Source organism: Bombus huntii, chromosome 3 (assembly GCF_024542735.1).
Source record: "Bombus huntii isolate Logan2020A chromosome 3, iyBomHunt1.1, whole genome shotgun sequence".
NCBI lineage: Eukaryota > Metazoa > Arthropoda > Insecta > Hymenoptera > Apidae > Bombus > Bombus huntii.
The window spans coordinates 13,784,295-13,807,145 of NC_066240.1; the positions used below are offsets into that span (position 1 = coordinate 13,784,295).

General features: G+C 33.7%; 1 protein-coding gene and 1 long non-coding RNA gene across 4 annotated transcripts in view; one reads left to right on the forward strand and one right to left on the reverse strand.

Moving 5' to 3' along the window:
- Window positions 1-337: 337 nt before the first annotated feature.
- The window catches only part of LOC126864158 (MATH and LRR domain-containing protein PFE0570w-like), a 32,655-nt gene continuing 10,141 nt past the window's right edge, over window positions 338-22,851 (forward strand). Inside the window, exons 1-7 of one of the 2 annotated variants that reach the window (XM_050615181.1) lie at window positions 338-3,532; window positions 5,074-5,587; window positions 7,909-8,207; window positions 9,639-10,115; window positions 19,776-20,062; window positions 20,209-20,430; window positions 20,732-21,019. In XM_050615181.1, the coding sequence (XP_050471138.1) occupies window positions 7,913-8,207; window positions 9,639-10,115; window positions 19,776-20,062; window positions 20,209-20,430; window positions 20,732-21,019 (1,569 nt within the window). In that variant the 5' untranslated portion in view covers window positions 338-3,532; window positions 5,074-5,587; window positions 7,909-7,912. Of the gene's footprint in view, window positions 5,588-7,908; window positions 8,208-9,638; window positions 10,116-19,775; window positions 20,063-20,208; window positions 20,431-20,731; window positions 21,020-22,851 lie in introns of both variants that reach the window. The other variant, XM_050615180.1, reaches the window with a different exon arrangement.
- Window positions 5,594-8,035, reverse strand: LOC126864166 (uncharacterized). Of its 2 annotated transcripts, XR_007689081.1 has the most exons (4): window positions 7,895-8,033; window positions 7,581-7,683; window positions 7,012-7,308; window positions 5,594-6,949 (listed from the first exon to the last, which is right to left on the reverse strand). It is a non-coding gene; the product is annotated as an uncharacterized LOC126864166 (long non-coding RNA). The 2 variants fall into 2 exon arrangements; XR_007689082.1 differs by lacking the exon at window positions 7,581-7,683 and having other exon boundaries at window positions 7,895-8,035.

The following is a 22,851-nucleotide window of genomic DNA, read 5'->3' on the forward strand; positions in this document are numbered from 1 at the left end:
AAATCATTTATAGCATCCATGGATGTAAATAATATAAAAAATTTAATAACATAAATACCAAACTTGGATAATTAAGTTACTAAAATTTAAAAAACTAAAGCTTTTAAGAACTATATAAGAACTAACATTTTCAAAGTAAATTAATTAAAGCAGTGATCAAAATATCAGTATAGATGGGAGAGGAAGAAAAATATTCAATTCTAATAAACATAATAAATACATGTATAACGGGTAAGAGTTTTATATGCATTCTTTACTTTTTAAGATTTATTAAAAACATAAATAATATTTCTTTTGAAAGTTTTGATATCTTTTTAATAACTTTTCGGATTTACAATTTTCTATAAGTGTTTTAATATTTATCAATTTTATTTTTTAAAAACCAATGTTTATAATAGAGTATACATATTAATTTATTAATTATTCCTCCCACAGGTGCACTGATAGTTTTACACTTTTAGGGTTAGATATCCTGCACAAATCCATAGTAATCTTTGCCTAGAATTATATACATAATTAGAGTTAATGGTCATAATACACGTATGTACATATGTATATTTCTATATAACATCAACAGTATACCTCTGAAATCGTGTGTAGAGTATGAACTTGAATTTTTGGCGAAGCAATTCGGGGACAGTGTACGTCCTCGCTCATTCGATGAATAATGAATTACAATTCCGGGGCGAATGACACAGAGAAGAATGCCAGTGTGAACCTTATATCGTGAAACGATTCACGCATATTGGTTTTTACCGTCTCCCCCTTCTTTTTCTCTGCTTTTACACCTTCTTCAGTTTTAGCTTTCTTCGTCATACTTCTTTCTTTCTGTATTCTCCTCTCTCTCTGTACATATATCTCTGGCATACAAATTCTAAAATTTATTTCTTATTTTATCGTATACCCCTTTTATGATTATATTTATTAGTTATATATATGATTCATGGCAGTTCATTTACGTTAACTATTAATGAGAAACCGAGAAAGTTGCATTAGGTTTAGTTTTAACTTTTTAGTATCAGCTGTTCCAGTTGATAATTGCAGTGGCTCTTAAAGAGCTTTATTTATTTAAATTATTAAAATTTAACATTTTTCCATATACCTATGAATCTCTTTTTCAGGAAATTCATCTTGTAACTGTGTATCCCTAAAAATAAGATTTCAATAGCTTAAATGGGCAATGGTACAGTAGCAATAGATAGAAGATATGGATATTAATCATTTATCAATTCTAACCTCAAGTACATAGTTTTATTTTAAAGAGATTTGTTGATTGCTCTAGTTACACGTATACTACATTCGGATTTCTTATTTTCGATACATTATTGTGAAATCTCTAGTACATTATTCCAACATTTTATATAATAACAATGCTATTGGCAAATTAAATAATATCCCGCAATATAGTCTTTTAGAAAGCCCTTCATTTATATTTAACATAAATGAACAGCCATGAATTTTCTACTAATTAACCAAATTCTCATAACTTCTCTCATCTCTGTTTTTCTTTCTAAATCTTGATCTTTCTATGTGTCTCTATTTTACGAGGACCACAGCACTATCTGCTCTCTCTCTCTCTCTCTCTCTCTCTCTGTTTCTCCTTTTTACTTTCTCTTTCAATTTTTCATCTTGTCATCGTCTTTCTCGTATCAATTCCTCCTCCCTCCTCTCTCTCTCTCTCTCCTTCTTTCCGTTCTCCTTTCCCCCTTTATCCCCCTCACATCGCACCCCTCTTCGATCAACCGATCGTCTCATTTCTCTCACACTCTCTCATTCTTTCGTTTCAGCTCGCTCGAACAGACACCTGTGGCTATACTGTATACACGAAAATGTGTTCGTCAGTCGCAGACACACATCCTGATTACTAATTCACGAAGCCGCGGACTACTTCCTTGCCGCGTTGTGTGACACCAAATCCCATATTCCGGCCGAATGGAGAGTCGAGACGGACACGGTGATCCTTAAAAACTAGCACGACAACCAGCAGGGAACTTGAACACCGGCGATTCTATGATAATCTCTGATCGATCGGATCAAACAATGATTTAGGGTAATTCAGAAGTCGTCCGAGCTGTTGAAAGTTTCAATGACTTTGCGGACTGCACGGATAATATGGTTTCGCTGGCTTTACAAAATATTTCCAGGGGAGACTTAGTTACTAACGGTAAGAACGTAATGCCTAAAATACTTTATATAGGATATTTTCCTCCTATTTCTTTTCTTTTTTTATTCTTTGAGTTCCTTTATATCTTATTGTTGGAGCTACGTCGTTGAAAGTTTGAATGATTTTGCAGATTGCACGAGTGATTTGATTTCGTTGGTTTCTAGAAATGTTTATAGAGCAGATGTGGCTCCTAAAACCGTAAAGCGTAAGACGATTTATTATGGATATTTTTACGAGCAGTTGAGGTCTTACTTTGGTTTGGAGTTTCTTTTATTTTCTATTTGCTATTTGTACTCCTTTATTTTGCTGTTGGAATTTTTGTACCTGAAAATTTGACCGATTGTGCGATCCTGTTAATTTTCGCAAACATTTATGGGACGAAGGTAATTATTAAGATCATAAAGCTACTTCATTTTAGATTTCGTAATATTTTCTATTGTTCCTTAGGTTTTTTTATCCGATATTTTCTGCTGATATTAGTATTACATCTAATACTAATTCGCCTAGCAGAATTGTATCGTTTATGATACTTTATGTCTTAATTGCCTTTCGTTACTCGCTAATTTGTGTAGATAATCGTGCAGTTGAGTTAACTTTAATATGGATGGTGTAACGTATTTGGACTGATCCTGGCACACTGCATAAGTAGTATAATTGGACTAAGATATTCATGAATATTTACAGAGAAGTACCAGAGAAGTACTTTCTTCATTATCGTTACATATTTCCTTATTTAATATTTATTTATCTAAATTTTCAGAACACTTCCACTTCTAAAATGAACAAACGTAACGTAAAATACATAATACATTCGTATCTCGTTTAATGAAGTCACATAAAACATTCTGGATGTTTGCCTAAACTGTATAAAAAATGAAATATCTTCATATCATATTGTAACGATTTGGATAAAACTTGCGACCAGCCTATTGAGTACTGGAACTTATTCAGAAGTGGTTTCTTGAAAAACTAGTAAAGCGATGAGATGAGTAAAGTGGAATATGTCTGACAAAAATGTCGAATCGCTTGAAGCGTTCGATTCTAAACGAATGCTAGGAGTATGATCTATCAGTGGTTAGACTGAAAGAGGAAACTGTCTAGTATTTACAGTTATACGATCGCTCCGATGACCAACCCGTCCTCGAGTGGAATTCCGGATTTTTCGTTCGTTTAATATCCGCACCATTCGCATGCCATTCTATACTTTCGATTTAATCTATCGTTACCGCTTCTTTCGAAAATTGGAAACACCCTGAGAAAACGGTGACGGAGACGGAGACGGAGAAAATGGAAGAAAGTGTTAGAGAGAGTTAAAAGTTGGACATCTGAAAGCTTAAGAATTTATATGTAGTAATTTCTAGACTGCAGGTATTTATGCTTTTATGATAAATTTAGTGATAACGAAATCCACAGATTGCATTATAAAAATATATACATAAAACATTCATAGTAGGATACTCTTTATAATTTTTGATGGATGAAACAAATTTTTATGTAAGTTCCACTTCTTTAGTTCTGTACATAAGAATATGAGATTGAAAAATATAAAAATCCAGTAATTATTAGACAGCAGATTTTTATATTATAAAATATTTATTATGGTAGAATCTTCCATCTCCGAACTGATAGGGAGACAATAGCGTTTAGACAATTAAATAATAAACTAGTAAATTTTTCACTAATTTTTGTACTTTTAAAGTCTTCGACTCTTTCTTTGAGACAGCCTATATATGTAGAAGGTGAGAAGTGGAAGCTGAGAATAGCAAACGAGAGAAATACTTTCACTAAATATGACGGTTGAATGCTGAATGAAAAAATTTTAGGTCCATTGAAGCTGAATTTTTTGTGGCGCTCGTAACTTCGATGATGGATTAGCTAAAAAAGAAAAGTTATAAAGATACTACAATGATTGATTTTGTTGGAAAGATGTTCCTTAATCTGAAACTCTTTCAACTAGTCAAATTAATTTTATAATTTGTCATTTTGTAATTTATTGTCGTTTATCGAATTTGATAGAAGTGCAACGATACACTGCAGAGATTTATTAAATACTGTAAAGTGAACGACTTGGAATTTTTACGGATGAAAATAATTCCGAATCAGTCATCAACGTAACTTTGCAATTTTATACGTCTGTGTAAATTGCGAGTTAGCCTTCATACTGTTATTAATATCCAAGAAATCCTGTGCTTTGCTTGGCAATTAAATCGTCCGAGAATGGTAAAAGTATAAATGGATCACAGCATCCAAGAAGCTCGATAAAAGCACAGACGAGGTTGCACCTCGTTTGTGATAAAAGTGATTAATTACCGACAGGGAGTAATTGATTGTACCTAGAATTTAAATTTATAATTTAAATTAAATTTAATCGTACAACGTTAAGATTTAATTTATGTTACAGAAGCAATAAATTATATTGTTCGTTAATTTTACCAAACCGAATCTTTCTCCTCAACTTATCAAATTGCTTAGATCCTGAGAAGAAATAACTCAACTGTTTTAAGGCAGATTCTTTTTATCAATGAACATCAAGGCGGATTTTTCTTTTTTTAATACTATCGATCCTGTGTTCCAATAGGTCGCATTGGTGTCAGAAAAATTATAACAGCCTAATGACCACCTTATATCATTATAGCAAAATTGTAATAGCCTTCCCAAAAACTACTTTGGAACGTATTCTCTCACTAATCTTTCAAGGGTTAAAGAGCAAAATATCTTTCATTTAAAAGCTACGAAAGATCTTCCACGATCATCCTACTGCATTATAAATTCAATATCATATTATAAATTCCAATCATTCCAAAATTCTAATCAAATCTAATCTTGCCCAAATAAACCTTCTGGATCATTTTATTATAGAAAATTTATGGGAATCTCTCTCAATAAACATTGACACTAAACTTTTCTAGAAACTAACGGAAACAAGAGGAAAACCAGTCCACCCAGCCCTTCGATTGCAACGAAAATGATTTATCGAGGAGCGACGATTCAAACGAAATCTAAGGAAAATAGCCTTGCAGCTCCGGGTATTCATTGGATGGGAAACGTTCTGGATGTTTTCGCAGCGTAGTAAAGTCGGTGCACGCCTCGGCCCGATCCTTTTACTCAACGGCACAATGCACGTTCTCAAGAAAGGGAGAAAACGCAACGAGAGCCACGTGGAGAGAACACACGAAGAAGGTGTAATACACACCATGTCGTCGCCAAGGAAAGAGGACGGCGAACGAGAACGAAGGAGGTGGAGAGGTGAGCCCGGTATAAAAGGGTCGTTGCGAGCCGCCTCGTCTGTTTTAACACTCTCACCGGGTCGCTCGGTGGATATCACGGAGAACTCGTGTCGTTGAACGACCTGGACACATACGCTTCACTTGAACAGGAACCATTATCCTTCGTCGAACAACGAAAAAAGAAGCGGGAAGTGAGGTGAGTCGAAGGAAGTCAGCTTAACGAACCTCCCTTATCGGAGTTCTAATCTTCAACCCTCTTCTTCGATTCGTGGACGTTCGTGGAAATTCGTGGAGCAAGTGGGCAAACGTGGCGCAGTTACCCTCTTTCGACGATCGAAACGGATTCGGTTCCATCGGTGGATGTATACGTATAATGTCACGGATCGAAGACTCTACCAATATGTTTCGAGAGAATCTTAGCAGTGATGCTGTGTGCAACGATAGTGGCTTAGCTCTTGTCATGTGGTAACCTCGGTAACTCGTTGTGATAGTTTGCGAACCGATATTAGTTGTTATCGCATAGGGGACCTTCTACTGTTCAGCTACGGATTTTTATCGAAATTTGTATTTTTCTGGATCTAACTAAGCAAGTGGAACTTAAACAGAGATCCGTTTCAACGTCTAAATCTTATGATAACTTCACTTTTCGCAATATTTTTGCACACTATGTGCATTCTGTACATTTTTACAGATTAATGTTCTTAAACGCGTAAACACTCATAGCTTATTTATTATATTTCTCACATTTTGTCAACCAGAGCTTGAATACGATCCATTGCGCTAACGCGATTTAGGGACGAAGATGAGGAAGTTACTTGGATTTTGGAAGTACATATAACAGGAGTTTGGTTCAGTATTAGATTATTATCTAATAAGCAATGCATGGTTCCTCTGGGCTTTTTTTTTGAATGGTGAATTTTCTTTGAATTCTTGAATGAGATTCATTATGATAGGGATTTCTCTAAAATATGTATTGATAAAGTTAGTAGAACAATGACAACAATTATACAAAATGAAGATTGATATCGACAGCTTATTTGCTCTCAAGATATCTAATGTAAAGAAACGATACTTCTTATGGATTAATGTAATAGGGAACTCCACTATCTGCAATCGTGAATAACTAAAATAGCTATAAATAATAACTAGAACATTCGTATAAACTTCTAATAAAAGCTAAATACTGCATATCTATCTCGTATATAAATAGTAAGCGAATTTTTGGTGGTCTTCGTTCTTTCAGTTTTCCTCTTCTTGTTTCTTTCTGTTAGAAACAAATGGATGCACTTTTTAATGATGAATTTCTCGTGAATTTCATGTTCCTCTTTTCTCTCACTTCTTTTTGGAGAAAGATAATGGAACATCGAATTACATTATACGTATATGGGCACTTCGTTTCTTCTTATTTTTCTCCTCTCTTTCTTTATTCTCGAAGAAAGATCAATGCGTTTGTATTTTTATTTCTTTTGTTTCCCTATTTACTTTCTTCATTTTCACACTAAGAGAATTAGTCGTGAATTTCCTGGTTTCTTCCCTTATCCTTTTGATTTCTCTATTCCTGGAAAAAGATAATAGAATGCGTTTCTTTGAACGATGGCCAAGTAACGTTTATTTGCCTACCGTTAGCCGTGAGAATACGACTGCATGGGAATCCTGATGTCGCCAGTCGAAGGTCAGAATAATTCCAGTGTCAAATGAAACTCTTTGTTGGTCCTGGGAAAATTATGTTTCTCGTGGTTACGTTCTTCCTTTATTCTCGTAATTCAGTTAACGATATCTTCATATATTATGCAACGATGCTTGCATTCTTATGAGGATAAATAGAATTGTAACGACAGTAATCTATTGTAAAATCTCTACTTTCATTAATCGATTAATCTGATATTTTCTTCTTAATTACTTTCCTCAATTAGTTTTCTGTAAAAAATATTATTTTCTTCAGACTTGAAAATGTAATTAGGAATTTAGTTCTTAGTTAACTAAGTTAATAGATTCATATAATCCTTATACTTTTATTTAGATCTTTTTATAGAAGAAGTTAAGGTCGAAGCAGAATAGAGTATGAAATAAGTGGAATAAATGCATTCGGATATCTAGAACGCGGTTTATCAAGCAACAGTAATTTGCAATTTGAACGTGACCCCGTTTTCCACGATATCGAACAGATGGAAACTTAAAAAATTTCCTACGTGCTGGCAGGATTCTTTTATTTCCCCACCGTATCCAGGAATAAGTGAAATATTTCCTTCTCGTTGTCCCCACACAAAGGTTCTTGTTTCTACACAAATAGAACTTCGAAAAAAGAGAAAATATAAATTAAACATTTTGTTAGAAACAATCTTCAAACTAACAGAAAATTCGAAGAATAAAAACTATCTTGTTTTGATAATACTTTACTAATTATTATTTACGAATAATCAAATTAAAGATCATTTAAGAATATAAGAATTATTTTAAAAAACGTAAACAAAATTGTAATGGAAGGAATTATTAAAAAATGTACTTTTCGTTTTCCAGAAAAATGAAGTTGGTGATAGCGTTGGGAGTATTGTGCTGCCTGGCGGCAATCGGAACCGCATCGCCGCTGCCAAAAATCTCAGCGGCGACTTCTACGTCGAATCAGGTCGCAACCGGAAGACAGGCGACGCAGCAGCCAGCAGCAGTCAGCGAAGACGATGACGATGACGACGATGACGACGACGACGTCGACTTCGATATCACGGGTGACGACGACGATGACGACGATGACGACGACGATGACGACGACGACGATGATGCTTCCGATTATTTCGAACGTTTCATCGAGGATATATTAGGTAGGTTCCATTTTCTTCGTTTGCAATTGGAAAATAAGAATTAATTGAAAGGATAATAGAATCAATATAATTAAAATATTTACTTATATAGTCAATACAAAATATAAATATAGTCTTATCCATGAATCATAGAAAAACCACATTCAAAATAATTTGAATACGCAAATTTTTGATTAGTAATAAAAATAATTTAAAGAAGTATCTCTAGAATAGAAATTATACTGTTATGAAAGTAGCACGCTTGAAATTTCTATATTAAGGAATGTTTAGTCATTTTTTCAGGAACAAATCACCATAAAAAATTTTGTTGAATTTTACTTTCAAGACTTGAAAAACATGATTCGGAACCCATAAAAATGTGCCAGGAATTTAATAATCACATCGGTTTATTTGATAGCGAAATTTCATTTTTATAGTATGGCTCGTGATATTTAATTATAACGAGTTCAAGTTAATTATAGAATTCGAGTTCACTGGCCGATTAGTCCATTTAATGGCTTTTGCTTTCTTCGTACGGTTATCGGAGATCCGTCAATAAGATTTCGTTGAATCGAACAATGGGAAGGATCGCGGTGCGAATGTGTCAGCCGTTACACAAACATTAAACTTCAGGTTAGCGACATGTCCGACGGAAATTCTGGTGCGTTCACGTAGCTGTAACGGTACAAGATACTTCAAACTCGCCCGAATTAACATAAATCGACGGCGACTCCAGTTCGAAAAGAATTTCTACGCGCTACTTCTTTCATATCGACCCACATACGAAAAGATAAATCGCAACTGCCAACATTTTTCGTTACACGATCATTAAAGATGGAGAAAACGACAGTTATTGTACTATATATAGTATTATACACAATATTTATACATATTATATATATGTACTATATATAGTATTACACATAATATTTCAACAAGTTTATAATCCATTGCTAATTTTATTTGCTAATCCATTTGCTGGTTTTGATTAAAATTTTAATTCATTCTTGGTATACTGCCAAGAATTCTAGTCAATCATGTATACAATTAAGAAATAAGAAAATTTTATTAAACACTCTGATCCTTAATTAAATAAAAAATAACCCTAAAAAATATTTCATTCAATTATCAGGGTACCCTTGCACAATTCAATGATAATATTATTAGCAAAATTGTATAATTCATAAATTACAAGTTATTAATATTGATAAATTCTTTTGCATAACAGTAATAACTTTGCTAGTCATTTGATTATCTTGTTTAACATAAAATCTCAGACGTTTAAAGAAGAAGATACTAATTACTAATATAAAATTACTAATGTTACCAATTGCAATAATATTATCATGTGCAATCTTCAGCAGTTCCAAAGGAACACAATTTAAACAGAAATAAATAATCGGAAAGACACGTGAAAAACAGCTTCTATAACCAACAAACCATGAATTGCAGGTGAGGAGGACGACGATGACGACGACGATGAAGCCACCCCTGTAGAACCAGTGGCGCCAGCAGTGGCGGCGCCAGTAGCGTCTGCACTTCCGGCGGCTGTCGAAGCCGATTTGAACGCCGCCGCCGCGGAAGCGGAGCATGCAGCAGAAACCGCTGCGGAGAGCACAGCCGTAGATAGCGAGCCGACAGCCGTCGAGGAAGACGAAGGAAACGCAGTGGGAGAGGGGCAAGCCGTATCCGGTATCCACGAAACCGGGCTCGAAGGTGCGGAATCCGTGTCAAATCCTGTCCACGTCCCAGCCGTATCAACGAACGAGGCAGATACCGAGGACGATGATGACGATGACGACGATGACGAGGACGAGGACGACGTCGATCTGGTATACACCGAGGTCGACGATGACGAGGACGAGGACGACGAGGACGATGAGGATGACGAGGACAGCATCGCCGACATCGCTGGCGCCAGGCAAGCACGTGAGTTCAAGGGAAAGAGCAAGAAACACAGTACAGGGCGTAAACACGCGCGTAAATCTCGCACGCGTGCTACATCCCCTTCCTCGAAGGCTGTCGTTTAACCAGGGAGGAGGGAAACGAGTGGCAAGTCACGTACAACGATTCCTGACAATCACGCGCTCAATTCATTAATTATTCGACTCTTCGCGCCGTTGCGAAACGGTCGATGCTTTCTATGGGTCGTGTGGATGTTCTAGGTCAGACTTTTGCTTTGAGGTTACGTGTACTATTATTTTGTTTGTCTTGGAAGAGGATATTTGGGAATGTTGTCTCGTGATGGGAACTTTGTGGGTTAAATTATTTTGATTTGTACGAATCTCTCAGAAACCAACTGTGCTTATTTTTACCTGCAAGTACATGATTAGTATTGAATTTCTTAAAGAATAGTTGACTTACTTTTATAGATTTATTTCTCGTAAGGAGATGATATATACAATAGCAAATACCAAATGTAATTTAAAAAATAATATCTGTAACATTTTTCAATTTATGTAGTATGAATTTCCTAGTTTCAATTCAGGGTTAATTTTATATGGGGCAATTTTAGAGTATTATAGATGAAAAGTTCAAGCATTTAGTTTCTTTTTGTGTGCACGTGTTTAAATATTCCCTAGGAAAAACATAAATAACCATATATGTACATATAAAGCTTCTTCTTTAAAACAAAAGTAACAAGCTCCAAAACTTCATAGAAGTTCTACACAATTGCAAAGTTCAAGAAAAACGAGACACCAATCCAAGGACCCTATTCACCAAGCACATTTTCAAGCAGCACTTGCATAAAACATAAACATATAGAAACATATGAACGGTCAAGAGTAATTCGTTCAAAATTAAAATTTCTTTACATGTGATCCACTTTACTCTTGTCCATTTAATCAGATGTTAATTATTTTCTACAGTCTTTAGAAGAAGAAACGTAATCTAAGCAAAAGCTAGCCTAAAATCTGCCGACCACTAGAGCTTGCGCACTCGTTCATAAAAAGGCAAAGCTCCGATTCGAGAAGTTTTCATCCACCGATGCTGTTCGACATATTATTTCATTTTTGCCATAATGAATTTTTCTTGACAGTAGTTTCAGAAATTTTCTTCCAAAAAATAAAAGCGTCAACGCTTAAGAAAATTTTGGTCGATCGTTAAAAAGTAATTAAAATCGATCGTCGAAGATTCCTTTTCTTTTCTTGACTAACTACTTGTTGCTTTCGATTTGAAAATTCGCTTGAAAATCATTGAAACGCCCAGTTGTAGTGGTAGACATGTAACACTAGATTAGTAGAAGTAGCGGTAGTATATTTATTCTATTTATTAACGTGGATACCTCTACTCGAAGCGATTCGCACGTGGTCGAACAGCATGGTAAAGTCAATACGTAACATCCTGATGCCTTCTCGTAACTCCCAACCACGCGTTCTTCGGTTGTTCCAACGGAGCTTACACGATTTCCGTTTACGGTATTCAATTCTAACTGTTAAACCAGTAACATCACCACCAGAATTATAAGAGATGGAATGTACATAAACATTTTGATTAAAGATTAGAGTTGTGAATGTGTTTTGAAGAAATATCTGTAAAATGTATTAGAGAATATAAAATCCGTGTTTTTAATATACACGTATATAATTACAAACTTCAATATCTGTATTTAAGTACATAGATTTATATTTTTTTTGAAAAGTACACAATTGGAAAAAGTAAATTAGGTAAAACATCAGGGTGAAGTAGGAAGCTTGAAATAGAAAATTACAAGTAGATACAAAATATATGCATACGATGAGACTTCCGTATTCATGCGGAGTGAATTTCAGGTTTCAAGCATCACTATAGATGGTAGATACAATAAGTCGTTAACAACAGTAACTAATAATGAAATGACAGTTATAGCAAAAATTACCTAAGATAGGCTGTTTTTTCAATATTTGCTATATTGCATTCACTCTTTTTCTTCTTCTAGTGATAGGTGAAGTGAGGTTAATGATGTAGACGCGTATGACGTTAGGCTATTGCATCTGCTGACAATACGTCAAGAAATCATTAATAGCGCGGTGGGAATGTTTTGCAGTCACGTGAAAGCGTGATTGAAACAGTAGATAGGAAAGTTCTATAATATTCGTAATTACTGACACTGACCGTTGATTCAAGCTCTTATTATCACTATTTATTCTGTTTGAATCTTTCTTGATATACTATTTATATATCGATCGAGTGGCACTTCTAACATAATTTAACCTTAACCTTTCAGTCTTAACTTCACTTTTAATCTTCATTTGAAAAGAGATCTATAAATACGTTGCTTGTTAACTTTTTCATTAGTTATTTTAACTGTCTGCTTTAAACATCCAGTAATTATACACGCGATATTTTATCGGCACTTATCATACATATTTATCTTTTCTCTACCTATTTTAATAGCTACTCGATTGACGTACACCAAAGGTAACCTGTATACATCAAAGTTCACTTTTCATGTCGACTTTAATGTTGAATTACAGGATTACTGAATATAAATTGTGTATAATATTAAGTCCAGATATAACGTTAAAACAGTAAATAATTAGCACTTATTACAGAGTAAAAGAATTAATATTCGTGAATTAAGCACATGAGTAAATCTACACAGCCACAGTAGTATTGATATATATATATATATATATATACACATCTGTAAAGTAGAGGCTACAGATTTAAAAACATATTATTTTATCGATACTTAAGTATATTAAGAACATATGTACATAGATCTTTAATTCCCTATAACAATTGCAAGTATTCCTCTCATACACATTCAAAACCCTAACTTTTATGTCAAAACAATGATCGATAACGGTATTACAAATGAAGTATTACAAACCTCTGATAGACAAATATTCGCGTGATAACGATTATAAAATGTCGTAATTAACATTAATTAGTAGAAACAAAAACATTTACTTTTAATCAAAAAACATTCGAAACTCGTGTAAGCGTTGTTGAACGAAGCTGTTGATAGCAAGAAAGTAACGGAACGAAGAATTCAAAGTACCTTTCGATCTGTACCTGCATTTCTTTCCTTTTCTTTCTTTCTTTCTTCCAACTGTTTCCAATAAAAGAAAAAAATATTTCGCACTTCCAATTATTTGCAACACAGTAGAGCGTTCCGTGAATCATGTGATTCTAAAGCTGTATTTATGCTTCCTTCTCATATTTATTGTATTTATTTGTCTTTCAGTCTATATTATATTAATTCATGTGAACTTTAGGATTGCAGAAAAAGCGAGACGTTTTACGATGTTGAATAGTTATGTGCGAGAAAAGATTTCTTTTTTACGGAAAACATAAATTGTACAATAGAAATTTGGATATTTATTGGTCGACATAGAATGAAGGGAAAAAGGTACTTTGGTGATGTGAAGGAATAGGTATCATTTGAAAATATCTTAGCTTGGTGACCTCACGTCACGTATTTCTTTTCCTTTTTCTACTCGTTTATCGACTAACGATAAAACGAGGAGTAAAGGAGAGGATCCGTATGTCTTTACGTAAGAATGAGAGAAAGAGAGCCATAAAGTGAACGATGTCATTCATTCGCTGAGTAAGCAATACCGCAACTGGTCACTGCAATTTTTTAACGCTGGATTTCTTTCAATTCTTCAACATTTATTCTCAATGAATGAACTTTCTTTTTTCTTGTATATATAAACAATTGGGATTCAAATCAAATTTATCTTATAATTTAAGTCTCCATTATAAATATAATCTTTTATTAAAATTATTTTAATTTAAATAATGTAAGAAACAAAAAAGAGAAAATGTGTATTTGTAAAATAAAATTGTGGCCGAGAAACGGTGTTGTTTATCGCGCAGGACTTGTAACAATTCTGTTTGAAAAGAAGCTTGTACAGAGATATTGTCCGTTCTGGATTGCAAAAATACAGATAACTTATTGTTTTTAGAAAAAAACAACAAAATAAATTGTGTGTCTCGCCTTTTTATTTCTGTCACCAATCGTCCGTGTTCAAACCAGTTTCGTGTATTTGTCCAGGTTAATCGTGATCCAGAGGATAACCTCTCTTTTCCTCTTTCCCTCGTTAATCGAGGGAAAAACGAGAAGAGGAACGATTATTCGTTTTGTTTTTCCACGTCTTGATACACCGTTCTAATTATGAATAATCTCCGGTATTAATCGTTTAGAGCTACTTTCTTCATTTAATACGTGATGTGCTGTGTCACTTAGCTCGGTTAACCCTTTGGAGCAATTATTTTCTATATTCCTATTATAGTTTTGAATTATTGGATCTTTTCATTGAATTACTATCATTGGACAATTATTCAATTTCTTGGAGTTTGATACTTCAGATAGTATCTATTAATATTTATATTCTATAAAGCTTTTAGATAAAATATAATTTTATTTAGAAATGATAGGTATAAAAGAGGTTAGGTTGGGCTTAGGTTATCAATTTTTCTATAAGTATTATTTAAAATAGTGAAGCTAAAATAATATCTTGAATGAAATTGCATTGAGAATACGTTTTTTTTTATTTATCAATTGTAGTAAAATCGATCTATTAGAAAAAAACAGAACAAGTTTTAGATTTCCTAATAAACTGAAAAGAAGCGATCAAAGAGAGAGAAAGATAATAATAACATATGAATTCAAAAATTAATAATACGTAAAAAACTATGCAACGTCCAAAATTTTCTATACTCATAATCATAGTGTATATGTGGTATTATTAAATATCTATATTACTAAATGCTTAGTATTTATTTATAAAATACTGTAAGAAGACGAATTACGTTTGACCATATAATGTGCCTCTTAATTGGTGTCATTTGCAATTGATATTATAGTTATAACTAATTGCTCTTCAAAGGGTTAATGATCGTTGCCGGAAGTCTTTCCTTTTACTTAGGAATCCTTTGCTTGTCTTGTCACTCGTTCGTAGAACTATTTAATGCACCCCTTGCTTGCAATTTCTTTGCCTTATCCTTGACGAGTAGATGCACGTGTTTGGTGGACGGCTTTATGACGACCGACGGTCACGTATTACTGGACAGTAGCACGAAACTTTGGGCCTTTTTACACGCATTCCACACCTTTTCTAGTTTGTACCAAAGCACAGCATCACCAGAACAATGCACAATATAATGTAGTGTTAAAAATTACATCTGCCTATTACGTGCACGGTGAAGTTAGCACACAACACTTTATAGTGCTACATTGAGTATTGAACGTACAATGGATGTTAATTTTCTCTTCCCGCTTTTTCCTTTTCTTTTTGTAGTAGAAATTTACCTTGTAGTAGTAGTACGTGTAAAATCATAGTATCTGTAGAGCAATGCATAAATAGTAGATCAATTAGATGGCATAATATTAAATATTTATTATGCGCACATAGTAACGTTATTACAGAACAGGTTAATGTTAAATGTAATTAAGGAACGAATATTGATCGTCTTTCTTTTTCTAAGTGAAAGGTTGTAGTTAGAGTGGAATTAATATAAGCATATTATATAATTATAGGTATATCATGCTTGTACGTGTATTTATTTGCAAGCAGTGTGTTTAAACATTCATGGCACATTGGATAATTATTAGTAGATTATTTCCCATATACGCGTGTAATTATTTAATATAATTTATTTCATGAAATAAAAGTAGGATAGCTTGATACTTTTTACATTTTAGGAAAACGAAAGAATTTCTTATTAAAGACGTTGGTCGAGAGTTTTGACTAAGAATCTTCTAGAAAAATGAGAGATTCTCTTACAATTAGCGTTAGAAATTACAATCATCTTTCTTAATGCTGTCTAAATTTGAAACTTCGTAAAATTTAAATTAAAATTATTTAGTTCATTTACTTTGGTTTAATGATACATTAATAATTCAAACTACTCTCGAGAGCCATTTCCTGGAGCGATACATTTTTCACGTTACGTTAATCACCTTTCATTTATTTATAATTTACTCTATATGAAAAATTCTCAACAAAAAACACAAGCATTAGCTCGATTTAGGAATTTAATTAAAAGGAATTTAATTTCAGAAAATTACATTTCGTTTATAAAAGCACAGCGTCTTCTCCTAGGCGAAATAGAAAGAATTTAATTAACAAATGTAACTAAGCTGGAAGACTTAAATAAGCAATATGCAATTTAAAAAGAATTTAATGAAAAAATTCAGCTAAAGAAAAAAATTAATTAAAACGGAATTGAATCGAATTAAGTAACGAAAAGATTAAAAGGAATTTAATTAAAAACTTCAAACTAGCGACTGTAAAACTACAAAGAAGAACTAAATATTAATCTTTAAAAATTATAAAAAGTTTTCCAACGTAATGATCATCATCAAACGTTCCAACAAAATAGCGCTCAATTACTATACTGAATAAACGAGGCGTATGTAATTAAGCGCATCTTTATTTTCTAAGTAATAAATTCCGAATGTTTGTATGTTTGTATGTTTATAGGAAATTTAAAGGTGCAAAAATGCACAGTATTTATAATATACCAAACTATACAAGGTGTCTGAGAAGGTCGGGACAAAACTTATTAATCACGCGTTAATGAGGCCAACTGAGTAAAAAAGGTTCGTATGAACTTTATGTCCAGGAATGCTCATTTATCGAAGAGTTGTAAGCGTTCAAAGATTTCCGTGAAAGTTGTTCTTATGACTAGTTACACAAAATCGCAGATAGACGCAAATGCATTTACTATTATTTTCATAACAGTAGGATTATTCGAAAGGGTTCGACGATTGGTAGCCTGCGTTCTTACAGAAGAAAGAAATCGCAAAAATATCTTATAACTGACAAAAAAATTAATAAAAATTCTTCGAACGCTTGTAACTCCTCGATGAAGCATTTTCGAACATAAGTTTGTACGAACTTGTTTCACCTACGTGACCTCATTTCCACGTAACATAAGTTTTGTCCCGATTTTTTCGGACATCCTGTACATATACATACATATACAAAGCAGCCAAAGTACAATACTCGTTATCGAAGTACTTAAAAAATACGAATTTCCATACACAGTCTACGAATTAAATTTCGTCGTGGAACGATCGTTCGATTCGGCTTCAATTAATTTCATTCGAATTAATCGAAGAAGAAGAATGCGAATGATAGACGCGAAACGAAACGAATCGTAACGAAAGAAGCGGTACGTTGTGACGCGTCAAAAATTTTAATTAAACGAAGCTGGTCGGGGCCAATTAACTTTCTACAGGACTCCGGCTGAGAGGCCAGATCCAATAAAGGTGTGACCGGGTTGAAATTTTTTCTCAGCTTTCACCAAGCACTCGGTCCAAAACAGAACGAGGCCACTGACCCAGAGTACGTTAAGCGTAAGCGTGCGTGGCGGTGCGAAAGAGTTCTCTCGTCCATGACCCTGACCCACACCCAAAGTCATGGCTGTCTCTCGTCCCCGATCACCGGCCACGTCATTCTATTTTCTTCTCGCATTCCCAATCAGCTGCAATCGATCATTGACATCACATCTCTTTTGAATCATTTCAGTCTAACGGGGCTTAGTTAAGTTTCAAGATTTTGTTCGGTTGAATTAAATTTTGCTTTTGCATTTTTTGGAGACTTCAAATTTTGTAATTTAATTTTTAATTGTTTAATTTATAATTTTCTAATTTAGATGTTAGAAGTTTAATTGAATCGAGGTTTTTTTTTTTAGTAGACTGTGACGAAATTTAATTGACGGAGCTCGGGATTTTTCAATTTGAAAGGAGCTTCTTTGGTCGGATTGTTACTTGTTCTTCGATTTTTTCGGGGAGCTTTAGAGTTTGTTATTAGAATTTGTTCCAGTTTCATGAGATCGAATTCTGTTTCTAGAAACTTCGAATTTTTTCATTTCCAGCGAGTTTGATTGGATCAAATTTTGCTTCTAGAGAGTACTGAGGTTTTCACAGATTTACAAGTTCTCCATTTGGAACAGGTTTAGGTAGATTGAACTTTTCTCCGCATCTCAAATTTGTTAACAATAATTAATCAATGTTGTTGCATTAAGTCCTAACGTAAATGACATATATTGTAATAAATGTAAAAGCACCGAAGCTCTTATTGGTAACATACAACTTATGTTGCAACTCAACATAACCTACAAATAAAATACATTTACTAGATATTTCTAAAAATACTCGACACGGAATTTTGCTGAATGAAACTTCACGTCGCGTCTATTTCTAATTGGCCGCAGTCTGAGTATTTGGATCCTCGCGAATGACCAACCGTCCGGAAGAAAGTGGCTGGAATAGGATCAACAACCGGGGAGAGTTTTTAGATAGACACAAGGAATTTTTGTCCGTATGGTTGCACGCGCTGACTAGATAGATCTGTAGGTGAGTAGGAAGCAGGTCGTGGCCCAGATCGAAGACCAGTTCAGCTCCGCAGGAGGATTCCGATATACCGTTAACATTGTCGCTCTTTCTTACGAACTTAATTCATCGAGGTCGCCACACGGAAGTTTTTTTTTCGTGTCGATTCATCGCATAGCTTAACGCTAGCTACTATCTTAGAAAACAAATGCACAGCGATTTGAATGCCCCGATGCTCGACCATTAAATTGCATTAGCTCGCTGCCAAGAAACGCGATCGTTAACGCGATTTCACTTTGGATAAATTGATCTGGTAATTGTCCGATATACGGATAGATGTGAAATCGATTCGCAATAATTTGAAATTCTAAATTACGGGGAAGTGTTACGACGTACTCTTCGAATTTCGAATTCGTTGCATTATTTACTAAATGGCTGAAAGTATGTGTGAATGTTTGTTGATCGTGGAAAATGGGTCGTTGACATTGAATCACCATTGTGGTCGATAACCTGGCAGATGTTGAAAGCTGGACTTTAATTCGATTATGGACATTGTTGGGAGCTCTCGTAGGTCAAATGATTCTTTCTTGATTGACTATTCGAAATCAAAATCTAAGTAACATATGAATATAAATAAATAGAAATGCAAATATTTGAGCAATATTATAAATGTTAAATAAATATTTAAATATTAAAAATAAATTTTTATACAACGCGGATTTTTAAATTTGAGGACTTTAAATACGAATAATAGATTAAAATAATAAGAAGAAGACTTAAATCGTGGATCGCTAAATTGTGCGTTACAAATGTTAAATAAATATTTAAATATTAAAAATAAATTTTTATACAACGCGGATTTTTAAATTTGAGGACTTTAAGTACGAATAATAAATTAAAATAATAAGAAGAATGCTTAAATCGTGGATCGCTAAATTGTGCGTTACAAATGTTAAATAAACATTTAAATATTAAAAATAAATTTTTATACAACGCGAATTTTTAAATTTGAGAACTTTAAATACGAATAATAAATTAAAATAATAAGAAGAAGACTTAAATCGTGGATCGCTAAATTGTGCGTTACAAATGTTAAATAAATATTTAAATATTAAAAATAAATTTGTATACGACGCGGATTTTTAAATTTGAGGACTTTAAGTACGAATAATAAATTAAAATAATAAGAAGAAGACTTAAATCGTGGATCGCTAAATTGTGCGTTAATAAATTGAACATTCTCCGTGTCGAGTTTCAATAGATGTTTCTGGAGAGAAATGAAAATTAGACAACAACAATAAATTGATAAATTTCAGGAATGATGCAGTCGGAACCAAGCAACGACGTATCGGCGATTTACGTGGCGAAATACAATCGTTTCGTGGACAACATCTTAGGAAGAATTAATAAAATCTTACGTAGCAATTATGACCCAGTGACGGTGAAATTGTCCAATGCGAATGCCAAATCGAAGTCTGGTAAACAGAAGAGCAAAAGCAAGACGAAGAAGAACAATAGCAAGACTGGAATAAAGAAGAGCAATATGGGAATAGTTTCGGTGACCACAGAGAAAATTATCGAAGAAGTTCCTGAAAACACACAGGTATAATAAACTTGAATTACGCTATTAAGAACAACATTTTCATTTGAAAGAAACCATACTTACTAAAACAGAGTCCTGTCGTTGAAAATTTAATCATCGGTGTTTTAAAGTAAATTTTAAACTGACTAATTCAAATTCGTTTCTAGAAAACTCTGGAGGCCGTTGAAAATACGACTATGTCAGCTGCTACCGTTGAAAAGGAAGCAACTACTATCGTATCTGAACTTCAAGTGTCAAGTAGATCAAACGTGGAGACAACGACAAAATCTACAAACAAACGAGTATCTAATTCGAATAGCAAAAAATCAAATAAAACTCGTGCTGGAACGAAGAACAAAACGAAACAGACTAGCAGTAATAAAAATAAGGTAACAATCATACCGTTACCTTAATTAGTTTAATATACTTAAAATTCAGTCGTTGATTCTGCTCCTTGTAACACCCACTTTGTAGATTTTTGTCTTACATTCGCTGTGTACATAAGCGGTCCGATTTCTTTTCTTTTCTTATAAAATATTATTTTCAATTCTCTTGCAAAATTGCTTTGCAGAAGATATAATAGTTCATTTTCTTGTAGACCGAATATGCACGCGTACACGTGTACTTAAAAGTCTAGGAAGTAACTTTTACGATAAATAAAATCAAATAACATTTCTTATCAATTTCCAGACAAAGAAAAATAAACCAAAGGCGAGAGCCACACTTTACGGACTCGCGAGCCTACAAAGATCCGGAGACGTGTCTGTGAACATGATGAGCGATCACACCATGATCAAAACGAGATTTACTCTCGGTCCTTTGATACTAAAGGTTGAAAAGGAATTTGGTAGGGCTGCAAAGAAGGAATTGAGAAGCGCGACTGCTACCACTGCCGAAATGTCGGGTAAACTGAGTCTTCGAGTTCTTCATGGTGGTGCAGCTACCCTCAATTCCATCCGCGTTCTGCAACCTAAACAGGTAACTAGCAAATAACCTTAATTATCACTAAAAGAATAACCAATCTTTCGTTTTTAACTCCTTATGCTTTAGCGTATTCGAAAAAATGCATTCAATTTTTTATTATTAGGAGACTGGTGAATTTAAACAGAAAATTTTGTTGTTTATTGGTAAAACAGAATATCTCTTTATATATAATTTATATTTAAAGAGCGATCTCATGATTTGCTCATTTCTAAAATTCTTTTCATGCAAATTACATGGTCATCCGAATGATCTCATTATCTTGAACTAGCATGTGAATACGTGCTTCGAACAATATAAGAATATCTTCCATTCTGTTTTGCTTTTTTATTTGGTCAAAACTTTCTTCAGTAGCTACGATTTAGATAATTTTTTCAACTGGTTTTTTCCTCTCGCCACTTTTTAACTATTCCGTTACGTGACTCTTATCGCGGAATTTTTAAGCAGATACAGCTGAACAAAACTATTTATATGTACATCTGCCATCTGGTTCTGGCTGCTTTTCATCTACCAATTTCATAATCGCACTTTACGTTCTCTTCGTAATATTTTTTTTTCATATCAACAAATATACATAGGATAACGACCTCTTTAATTAAGATAATCGGTCATTGAAACACCAAGAATCTTCTAACTAGATGGTAGAATATACTTCGTCAACATTGAATCTAAAATCAATTTTCTTGAAGTAAAACATAATTTTGTATTCGATGGTAAATCGAGACTTCAACGATATTCAACAATATCTGTAATTCTTTATGGGTTGTGTATTTTTACTATCAGAGTCGCATTAATTTTTTAAAGCGTCGAATCGTATTGAATTACATTCTGTTTATACGTTGGATCGTCTAATGCTCTTTATCTCACATCATAAATGCTTCACTAATGCCTTCGACTTTTCGCGACGTCTGCGCCAATTTTTCTGCCTTCTACGTTTACATGATTACATGGAATGCTAATTTCACTTTATATTGACAGCAGAGGCATGCTCCGTTCGGATAATGGGACGTTTAAATAGCACGTGTCTGAATACGGCAAATTCCCAAGATCATTCATATTTATGGATCGTGAATCGACATATTCTCAGGAGTGATAGGATTTTGTCGGGTTTCTATTTTTATCAAACACTTTGTGTAGATAAAAGTTTGGAGAGGTTGAAACATGTTAGGATTTCAAAAGACATCATTCTTTTATAATATAAATATTCAATAACAATTGTACTTAGAAATGAAAATTACAATTAGACCACGGTGTTTTATGCAAATTTATATTTTTATGGTCACAACTAAAGAAACAGAACAAAGATTAAACAGAGATTTGTTTTGTCTATCGAAAACCATGACAAATATAATATTCTACATATTTCTGCAATTTGTGTTTTACATGTATATTTCAAATGTCACGTAAATGCATAAAAATCCGTAGTTTGATTACGATTATAACGTCCTCGTTTCTCAGAGAAAATGTAGCGTCAATTTACATTAAGAAGTTCGTACGGGACGCAATTCTTAGCGGTTTGCTGTAACGTTTTTGTTGAGAATTGTGGATCTTTGAGATCCGAAATAATGTTATAGGAACGCTAAATTTATACTGAGGATTAATATTAAAAAAATGATATATTTATTTCATCGACGATTCCTTATATATTCATCGATACACATTTGCACTCGTCTCAGCACTTTCTTCTATACCCGACTGTAAACCGACTCTTCGACGGACCTTAACCGACCCTTCGACGGACCTTAACCGACTGAAGAGTTTACATTCATCTGTTTTCGAAACGCTTCGGACACACATATTTCCATACACTGATATTCACATACAAGTAT